Below are 10886 nucleotides of genomic sequence, written 5' to 3' on the forward strand. Positions count from 1 at the left end.
ATTTACATTTTTATCGTTTTTAAATCTTTGATGTAGACCGGGAAATAAAAAGGGAGGTAACTCAATACGTTCTAATCATGTGTTATCCCATCTCATAAGTCACAATTGACGAACTTACATCCGTGCATCTGAAGACCTTTGACCTATCAAAATGATACCCCTTTAGAAACCCTTGATATCATGAACATATTTTATGGATGTTAAATTCCCAGATGTGAATTTGTGAACATTGAAAAACACAGGTTTTGTTTTGCAATAAAAATAAATTAAAGGAATGCAAATTTAAACCCTAAAATCACAGGTGCAAGTTCTTCATAACAAATTACCGTGAGATAGCGTTACACAACTCAGAAACAAATAACCTACCCGTTGTGGAAATGACAGACAAGGGAGTGAAATGTTGGTATTTATAACACTATAAATTCAAAACTTAAATTAAGGGTTAGACCTTATTAGAGCTTAATAGAGAGATTTGTTCATACCAACCGAGATAATTTTCCGTATTTTGTAATTGTGAATAAAAACGAACATCGAGAAAATAGATATACACAAATATAACCAAGAGTCTAACTTGAAACCAAACACATGGGCTTGATCCCACAATCAAGTATGTAGCCCGATCGGCTAGCATACAACGATGAGAAGTGAGATCCCAGATTTTGGTGGTACCTCGTTTCAATTCACCCCCCACCCCAATAAAACCGAAAATATTACTATTTATTGCTCTGAACCAAAAAACAGAATAACAGAATTCGTATGCATTATAGATGTTTTGAATGATTATGCTTCAAATTACAAATATATATAAGTTAGAACCGGTTTTTCCTGTATATCCCGACACAATATGAGGGTCAAAAACAAAAATTGATTATAGTGTTAAAACCACATGTTGTATTCAAAATGACTTATTTAGTTCCAACAACGTGTTGTATCCGTCAAGTTTTCTTGTACCGAATATTTTTCGGCTATGATATTGGTATATAGTTTGCACGTATTTATAAATCTATAATAGTATATTCCCTTCTCACATATACACAAAGATAGGACTTGAGCAGAACACAGGGGCTTGCTCCTATTATTAAAAATGTAGGCAAATTTTATATTCGGGCAGCATATTTTGTCGATAAGTCTCTGCATGCGCCCAGCACAAATTGAACAACAACATAAAAACACGACACAAATGGCGTGTTTATCTTCAGAAAAGGACAGTACGCCATAATGCTTCTTCACTGAAAAACAATTGGTATGGGCAACTTGAGGATTGTTTCTGTAAAAGCAGGAAACGCTTACCCTATTGGTACACCTGGTTCGTGATCCCATTTGTTCGATGGTGTTCTGGTTGCCTATTTACTTTTTGCTGTCCTTGTATTTTTACTGTTGTTTCATTTGAATTCTGAACTTTCATCGTGGTTATGCCCTTGAATTCACTTTATTACATAGAAGATGATACGCGGTTATAAATCTGAATCACATGCCCTATCACGAGGGTCTCTAGCCCAAGGGGTGATATTGATCGAGGGTGATAAGGCATGTGATACGGATTTTGTCGTGCATCAAACACTTAATCATATATTTAAATAGGAGATTATTACAGTATACACAAATTGTCCAAAACACCCCACAATGAAAATGACACAGAATTCCGAGGAGGTGTGCGATATATTTTCAGTCATGCGATAAGAGATTTATTAAGTTAGCCATGTGATAAAATGTAGGGGTTTGACACCACAATGTTTGATACGAGTCAAATTGTTCAGACTTAATCAGATAATTAATACCGCTGTTTTTACCACTAAATATATGACGAATATCTTTATTTAATATGTTTAGATAAAAGGAAAACGAATTGTAGCGATATGTTAACCTCAGAAGTCAGATTATGAACTGAAGATACAGAAGCTTTGTATCTTAGTCATGTCAACGTTTGAATTTCCATAGCACATGGTTACAGAAAAAGAGAGACAACTCTGATTCACCAATATGCCAAACATCCCATAGTTATAGGTCTCAGTATCGTATTAATTTTCCCATAGACTTCTATAGTGAAGTGCATATTTTTAGGATTTTTTAAAAAATATGTAAATTGATTCAATAAAAATTTCACTTATGTAGCATTTCCAAGGACATGTGAGAAAATAATTTCCCACAAAGAAAATAGGGTGAGTCCGTCCACGAAGATCGGACAGAAAAGTAGTCTCAAACTATAAATAGCCATTTTCCCTACTTTCACTTTCGTTTTGCACTCACCAAACCAACCTTTTCAGTGGAACATTTTTATGATATTATGTTAGATTTTCTTTTAAAAAAGTTCTTCATCTTACAGTGTGATGTTTGCTCTATTTTATAAGTCATTGTTCATATCTTTTGACAAAATATTAGTTTGTAGAGAGGCAAAAAGAAAATGCACTATATTTTTATAGTATCCATGTTTTGACGATACTGGTACCTATATGTACATTATACCGCTCTATATGACATTTACTAAACAGCACGCAATGATACTATAGTAGTAAAATTTAAGCTGAATTTGTATTAATCTTTGCCATACAATTATTTAAGGAGGTTGTAAATGACCATAGCGGAAAACTGTCCCTCGTTTGATACATACAATCTGTATATACATGAACATGTTGTACGAAATGCAAGCTTGCTCATAATAAAATATATCCTTAGACAATATTCCTAAATATTCATGCAATAAATAACGGTACTCTGGATGTTCTATCTTACTTGTCTTTTTTTAACCCGTTCTTCGTTTTCGAACATGTTAGATAAAAATTATCAATCGAAGAGGAGTGCGAGTTATTTGGAATCGAAGCTGCACCAACATGCACATGTAAGACCTTGTTGTTTGCTTGCTTTGTTTTGATCGAAAACACTTTTGTTCTGAATCATAATTTTATGCCGAAAGTAACTTTTTAAAAACTGATTATATGATTAATGTCGTTACAAACTTATCACAAATATAAATGTAGGGTATTTTACTTCAACTCTGAAGAGTTGTTTCAGGGTAGCCATTGGGTCCACATTTTAAGATGGAAGGTGTTGAAAATCAAAATGATAACTTAGTTGAGTCTTTGATTATGATATAATAAATGAGATATATAAGTTCTTGGGATGTAAGTATCCCAGTTTGCACCCTTGAATCAACGCCTTGTCGTCAAGCAAGTCTGACAATTACGTGTGTATTATTTTCATTTTAGGGTATAGAGTGAAAACCAATTACCGCTGAACCAGAATTGAACTGTGTCATTAAGTATTTACTTCATTAAACAGACTTTCTTAGCTGGAAGGAATTGTTTCTATTTCTAAACTTTTTAAGAGATGTGGAAACGTGCCATGAAATTAATTTCTTATAATAGTAAATAAACCCTTAGGACATTTGTGTTCTTCGTTGAGCATGCCTGAATAATTATGTCTGATGCCATTTAGATACTGAATTATTATTGAACAAGTGATTCGACAACTGATAATACATATATCGTACATGTATCTATTTCGTTGAGGGCAGTCTGTGTCGTGAACATGACAATGACGAGCTAGCACGTTGTGTATTATTTTATTTCAAAATGTAGTGATTAGTCAGTGCAACTTCATGACATCTAAAACGTAAAACTCAAGAAACATTCTTCTAAATTCAGAAAACATAGTGTTTTAGTTCGTTTCCACCAATGTCACGGACAAATAAATAGAACCAAATTTCGTCATATTTCATGGCCAGGTGAAACATGCAACAAAAACATCAAATAAATTCTTTTACTTGTTTACAAATGTACATCATAAACAATACTAAAAACATAAACACATTACAAATAAAAGAATTAAATACATACATGTATATATGCGCAGTTACAAATACATGTATGGTTTTTAAATGCTACAATAAAACATTAAAATATGCGGCATATCATATTTGCATCTAAGATTTAAGATAAGAAAAATATTTGGATCTAATAATCTACGTTTGATCATTTATTCGGTCTGAAGATCTGAAGATATTTAATTTGGAGGGTTTATAACTTACATGTAAATGAACTGCGTTTATTTTGGTCCATCAGTCAGCTTTTATGCTGACGTCCAGTTCTTTTTACTAAAATAAAGTCGGAATGAAGGCTGAATCAATTGCATGAACTAATCCAGGAGGCAGAGAGTCGGCTCGAATCCAGTTGAGGGATCGACCGAATTTGTAATGATTCAAGAGTTTTGGAAAGATCCTAAGACTTGATAGTAAATGTAAGATACTTTGTTGACTTGTAAGCCTGTAAGATACTTTATTGATGTAGTAAGCCTGTAAGATACTTTGTTGATGCTGTAAGCTTATAAGATACTTTGTTAATGTTGTAACACAGTAAGATACTTTGTTTATGGTGTAAACCTACAAGATATACTTTGTTGATGTTGTAAGCCCGATTGATATTTTGCTGATGCCGTAAGCCTGTGAGATACTTTCTTCATGCTGTAAGCCTGTAAGATACTTTGTTGATGTTGTAAGCCTGATTGATACTTTGCTGATGTAGTACGCCTGTAAGATTCTTTGTTGATGTTGTAAACCTGTTAGATACTTTGTTGATGAAGTAAGCCTATAAAACACTTTTTTGATGTAGTAAGCCTATAAGATACGTAGTTGATGCTGTTAGTTCATAAGACACTTTGTTGATGTAGAAAGCCTATAACATACCTTTTTTGATGTTGTAAGCCTTAAAGGTACTTTTTGATGTTGTAAGGCTACAATATACTTTGTTGATGTTGTAAGCTTATGAGATACTTTGTTGATGTTGTAACCTTTCAAAATACTTTGTTGATGTTGTAAGTTGAAAAGATACTTTGTTGATGTTGTAAGCTTATAAGATACTTTGTTGATAAGATGATAGAGTTTTCCACACCCAACCTATTACAAGTATTCATATAATGAGCAGCCTAAAATGGATAAACAACATCACATTATATGTTTAATTATACTGTATTAACCGATAATAACACAAACACATTTTTCATATTTGCTTGAACCAGTAGAATCGATCAGTGCATTAAACGCACAGTACAATTTGGTTATGTATGATAAATGTAGGATAAATAATGCACTTCATTTCACGTCACTTTCAAGGGCAAACCATTTTTCTTGTTCACAAAAATTACGTCTACTTTGTTTATTCTCCTGTTTGTAAACTGGTGGAGTGTAAAGTACCCCTTTCTGTCCATCTCAAGATACAAGTTCGGTAAATCTTCCAACTGATCATTAGATAACTCTAACACAATAACCCGGATGTAGAATTTGTCAAGTGGTATCGATTGCAAAATGGACACCTCTTTGTTGTGAACATCAACGGTAATTAAGTCGATATTCTTGTGTCTGTATGCATGCAGAATTGTTTCCATATGTAAGCAATGTTTGATATTATCAACTTCGAGTTTGCTCCTAGAAACTTTGAACGAGATGTTCTTTGTCTTAACATTCTAAAAGACATAAGAGTTAAACCATAGTAAATATTATATTCGAGGCGTGTTGTTTGCACATTTCTTTTAAACTCACTTTTGATAACGTAAAGAAAGTAAATTGACACACTGAGATCAACAAATCGGAAGCTTTCAACCAAGCTCTACCTCGCGGAAGTATATGTCACGCATGCTCATCGGCTACTCCACAGTTATCACGAACGGTACTGGCCTTTAGCAATCATATACAACACTTATGGAAACATCATTTAGTGTGATTATCTTTACTCATGTGAATATTAATGCATACGGTAAACATGATAATAGTTACATAGATAACTCCATTCTATTTAGTATTCACGGTGTCTGTTTGCCAGTAAACTCCTTGGATAAATTATGGACTAAATACAAATTCAAGCTCAACGGATAGATCTTTTCACATAAGTCCACACTTTTGCATTGTATCAAACATATAAATCTGAAATTTAATACCCAGTTCACCACATTTAGTTTACTTTGCATGAGGGATATCTTGCACCACTTCCGCTGCCCTGAGAACCAGTATTGTCATATTTAAATAGCAAACACAAAAAAACCGAAATATTAATTAATTGAAGACATCTTTGAGATGGTGTTGTGTAGACTGCTTATACGTTCATATAGAACTTACCTTTACGCATGCGTTTAAAATTGACGATTTCCTTTGTTTCTGTTTCATGCGTTGGAACTTTTCTTTATCTGGTTCGACTAAGAGACCGTTCCAATTTCGATGGCGCTCGAAAAATAAAGTGACAGAGTCAAATTCGCCATCGCCAGCTCCAATGTCAATAAAGGTGCCGTTCTCCTACAACAAAAGATATTTCGTAGCTTTTATTGTACAAAATAGATCAACGCATGTGTTTTTATTCACTTATTATTATCTTTTTTATTATTATTTTGTTAGGTCTTTGTGTGTGTATGAGTTTTAAGGAGGGTAACTCCAATCATAAATGTGTACATCACAATACCGGTATAAAGACAATTTATTTTGGTTTCAGTAAGTATATGTGTTCCTTAATACATGTGTCATATCAAAATTTACCATGAAAAAAGTCATGGACAAAGTCTATCGGTTCAATTTGAAACAACCTTATCTATACATGTACATACCTGCCGTTGTAGGTACCGGTCAACCTTAGTACTTTGGTCACGTGATGGACGATCAAATTGTGGATTCGTCAAGTTGTATTCCTTTCCAGATGGTTGCTGTATGAGATGTGATCGAACAAAATCAACCAATTCTGGGTCATTTGATTGTCGCTGAATGAGCTCCTGGAAAATTTTACTTTCGGTTCTTATGTCGAATAACGCGCCTGCGTCCATTGCCATTCGATATGGAACGGCTGTAAGATTGTTCTTAGCAATAAAAGTCTGATGAAGATAAAATACCATGATAAAAATAAAAACCCATTTTCCTAAGGAGCCACGTTTCCTCAGTCTACACAACACCATCTCAAAGATGTCTGAAAGTACATTATAAAAATAATCAATTCTTGTCAATTTGGTGTTTTGTTTTGTTTTTATTTTGTGAGAAACCATTTTGACTGGATGTATTTACATGCACGATTTTATATCCGGGTTTGAAGACAGATCACCTGTGCCATTGGACGTATATTTTTAAACGCAAATACCGACAACAGCAGCTGTACTGAAACAAACTATTGCACATCAGAATCTACATTGAGAGTTCAGAACCGTTCAATTTAACATATATGTATTATTGCAAACAACAGCACACGTTTGCTACAAATTTTGTAAAAAAATTGTGACTTACCTATTTGTTTTCGTGCATGTAAATGTTGGATTAGGTAACAAAATTAGGCGATATAACCACGTTTAATATCCGCTTTCAAACATCAATTTCTGAGTACCACTCTTTATAATAATCAGACAGGGAGCTAATTCATTTATGTCAAAAATCCACCCAATTCACTTTTTATTTCTAATTCAGTAACATCGACAGACCGCATCATCAGTCCTAATATTTCGTTTGGTTGTTTCACTTTCAAGTTAAGAATTATAAAGATTATATATGAATTTTTTACTTTGTAAGAGTTATCATTCATGACTGGGATTGATTTGGTTAACTTAAGCGGGAGATGAATATGCAGTTTACTAAAAAATACAGATCTGTATTCTCAAATTACTATTGTGACAAATCAAAATGTAACATACGTCGACCAAAAATGGTGGATTTTTCTATGTCATGAATCACCTCTACCATATGCAGTGCCTTTATTTTATCTGGATAGGTATTTAAAAACTCGTAGTGTATTCATTGATAAATATGTCCCTTTCATAAAAGTTTATTCAAAATTAGTGAAGTAGAAAGATTTGAAATTAATGAGATGATTTCACACCCTCAAGGCTTTCATCTTTGTTATATGAGTGTATTTGTAAGCATACGGCAACAAGAGAGAATGTTTGCGTGCTTCGAGCGTGTATGACGGTTAAAAACGTCTCAACCGAATCCCGTTTGAACTTTAAAATTGGTTTGGTTCAGACAGATGTTCGATTTACCTAGGATAAAAAAAACATTTTACTGATATAAACGTCTGGTTTTGACGGGTTTTCGGATTATGCAGGGTTCAGTGTAGAAAGGCTTAACTCTATATGTATACTAGTATATATATATATATATATATATATATATATATATATATATATATATATATATATATATATATATATATTATATATTTGTTTTTAAATCTAGTTAGAATTTGTAATTGAATTGCTTTATTCCTCGAATGCTAACATCTTTTGATTTTCCGACAATTCACCTGTAAAATTTTGTTGGCGTTCAAGGAATAGGTGTCAGGTGCATGCTTATCAAAACTTTCATACTAATTAATAGATAGCTAAATTACAGGTGACTTAATTCACTTCATATTTAAGACAGATATTCCAGTTGTTAAAATCTTTTTTTTTTTTTTTTTTGGCTGTATCTACTTCACAAAATCATACATGTACATGTATAGCACATTACGCTTTTGAATTAATTTTGTATATTATAGTGCTAATAACTTGAAGATATTTTAATCTATCATTTTACTTTATGTGGTAATTTCAGCACAATGTTGAAGATTCGTTTTTGCTGTAAGTGGTTTTAAGGACTATATTCTTATTACTATAATTTGATATCACATGAGGCATAAAAAGTAGAAAATAATTATATTCACATTAATTAGTTAAAACGTTAGAACGATAAAGAATGAAATAAATCATTAATATAAGTTCAGAGTTTGAAATAATGTTTATTGATGTTAAATTTCTTAATTTCTTTAATATTTTTGTTTATTATTTTTACATTTCTTAAAATAAAAGTTAAAAAATTTTATAGTATTCTTACATATTTTTTAAAAATCTGCTATTTTCTATATAAAAAAGGTACAAAATGTTCCATTTATCAACTTCACTAATTAATCGCAACAGTTAAAAACTTATAAGAACATTTTAATTGTTAGAAAATCGCGTATTTTTATAATATAAACATCTATTGAAATATTTTTGTTGGCATTGAAAGAATAGGTAATATACAAAATGTTGGAATTCGAGGAAGACACCATTGAATTATAATTTATCAAAATTGCCAAAACAATATTGATTCAATTTCATACGGTTATATCGAATACATGTAACCCCTGGCTTTAAGGTATTTGTAATACACATACATGTAACTGGCTTCGACATTTAACCTTGTATTTTAATAAAGCAATTACATATACATGTAACTTGACTGTAACCGACTAAAATTATGTTGAATTGATTCATAAAATCAAGGAACGTGCATTACGGAGACAAGTGTGTGTGTGTGTTGTGTGTGTGTGTGTGTGCGTAGGTTCTCGAAGAACATGTTCCAGGAACAATGTACATAAGTTTATGCATGTAAAATCTTTATAATTTTAGGTAAGGGGCGGGGCCAAAAAATTTCTTGACATGATCATTGGTGAGGATCACGAAGTACTAGGGGGTTTGGGGGCATACCTCCCCCCCCCCCCCGAAAAAATTTTGAAATATTAAACCTCAAATCCAGCATAATGAGGGTTTCTTGAACAATTTATAAAAATTGCAATTTTCAAAGGGGGCACCCCCCTGGATCCGTCACTGATAATTTATGATTTGCAATCTATTTCTTATTAAGCATTATGTTTTATCTTGTACCATTTTTCAATTTTATTTTGTAAGAATACATGAAAAAAACAACAGAACAATGTTGACCACTTACTCATTCATTGTCCTTTATATATAGTCCAAATTAAACTTTATTTAATAATTTAAGCTGTCTCTGGGATACTTATCCACTGAACGCAAACATTTTACTATTTGAAAGCTCAGAATTACCATATGAAGAACTCATTTGTATTTTTCAGCAGGTTTTTCAGTACATAAAAGGGTCAAAAAAATTTCTTGTTGAATGATTTGTAAACCAAGCTGATATTTTTTGTGCTTGTTTTTGCTGTGTTATAGATCATTACCACCACACTCCCTCCCCCAAAATGTTTTATCTCTCCAGCTGACTTTTAGTTACACCCATTATAGTAATGTATACTTCGTATATTGTTAAAGCATGCTCTCGTACTCTATATGTATACATGTATATTGTATTTAGAAAAGGTCTACACAATTTACTTTTTTCAAATCCATTTTTGTTCTTGAGCAAATAAAATATGTTTAAACTAATAGAATAATACCTACAATGATTGTGAATGAGGTGGTTAAGACTTTTATGAATCGTGAACCATTCACTTGACTACGCACACTTAATAAACAAACAACTGAGATTCACTTGATCAATTCTCTCTGTAATATATATTATCCAGATGCCGATCTCTGTACTGCCTAGTAATATCGATGACTGTGAACAAGGAAAATAATGTATCCTGAAAGTGAAAAGAAATAAATATCCTCCTCTTTAAACCTGCAGCTGACATGTTCATGATATCCATATCTTGTTTACAGTCAAGACAACTAGAAGTGTGTGAGTAACCTTCCGATTGAATTTAATTCTAAATGTAAAATCTTTGCGCTGGATCATCTCTCTCTGGCATCATTCAACAGCAGTTATATAGCTTCGTGCACATCTACATATAATGCCCAAGCTTACGTTAAAATTCCACTAAAATCCATCGAGCGGTTTAGGAGGAGTTGTGATAACAAGATGTGAAGACAGACGGACAGACAGACGAGTTGATTCCTGTATGTTCCCGGGTATAATGTATTAAGTGTTTTTAATCGACAGTTTGGTTTCATTCAAACCTAAATTTTGTTTCCACTCTTGCTTGTATTTGAAACAGAATTTACCTGCTTTTGTTAGTAATGTAATTACAATTTACCCTTCAGGCTTAAATGTACTTGTCATGCTTGCAATCATTTGTTCTTTATGAGCAATTCAGCGTGTGTTACTAGAAAAG

General features: G+C 32.5%; 1 protein-coding gene across 1 annotated transcript; it reads right to left on the reverse strand.

The window, feature by feature from the left end:
- Nucleotides 1-4936: 4936 nt before the first annotated feature.
- LOC148626409 (uncharacterized) lies at nucleotides 4937-7380 on the reverse strand. Its single transcript, XM_088570376.1, has 4 exons — nucleotides 7247-7380; nucleotides 6583-6935; nucleotides 6104-6277; nucleotides 4937-5454 (listed from the first exon to the last, which is right to left on the reverse strand). Exons 2-4 carry the CDS (start codon nucleotides 6922-6924, stop codon nucleotides 5089-5091), a joined length of 882 nt encoding a protein of 293 aa, XP_088426502.1. The 5' UTR covers nucleotides 6925-6935; nucleotides 7247-7380; the 3' UTR covers nucleotides 4937-5088.
- Nucleotides 7381-10886: the final 3506 nt, after the last annotated feature.

This window comes from Perna viridis, chromosome 2 (genome assembly GCF_037379345.1).
Source record: "Perna viridis isolate PV_CMFRI_1.1 ecotype Kerala chromosome 2, ASM3737934v1, whole genome shotgun sequence".
Classification (NCBI taxonomy): Eukaryota; Metazoa; Mollusca; class Bivalvia; order Mytilida; family Mytilidae; genus Perna; species Perna viridis.

Bases quoted from the DNA above. Each gene is read 5' to 3' on its own strand.
- LOC148626409 (XM_088570376.1), bottom strand. From the start codon at position 6,924: ATGGTGTTGTGTAGACTGAGGAAACGTGGCTCCTTAGGAAAATGGGTT. The intron at 6,278-6,582 runs GTATGTACATGT...CTTTTGTTGTAG, and splicing joins ACCGGTACCTACAACGGCAG to GAGAACGGCACCTTTATTGA. The intron at 5,455-6,103 runs GTAAGTTCTATA...TATGTCTTTTAG, and splicing joins TTTTAAACGCATGCGTAAAG to AATGTTAAGACAAAGAACAT.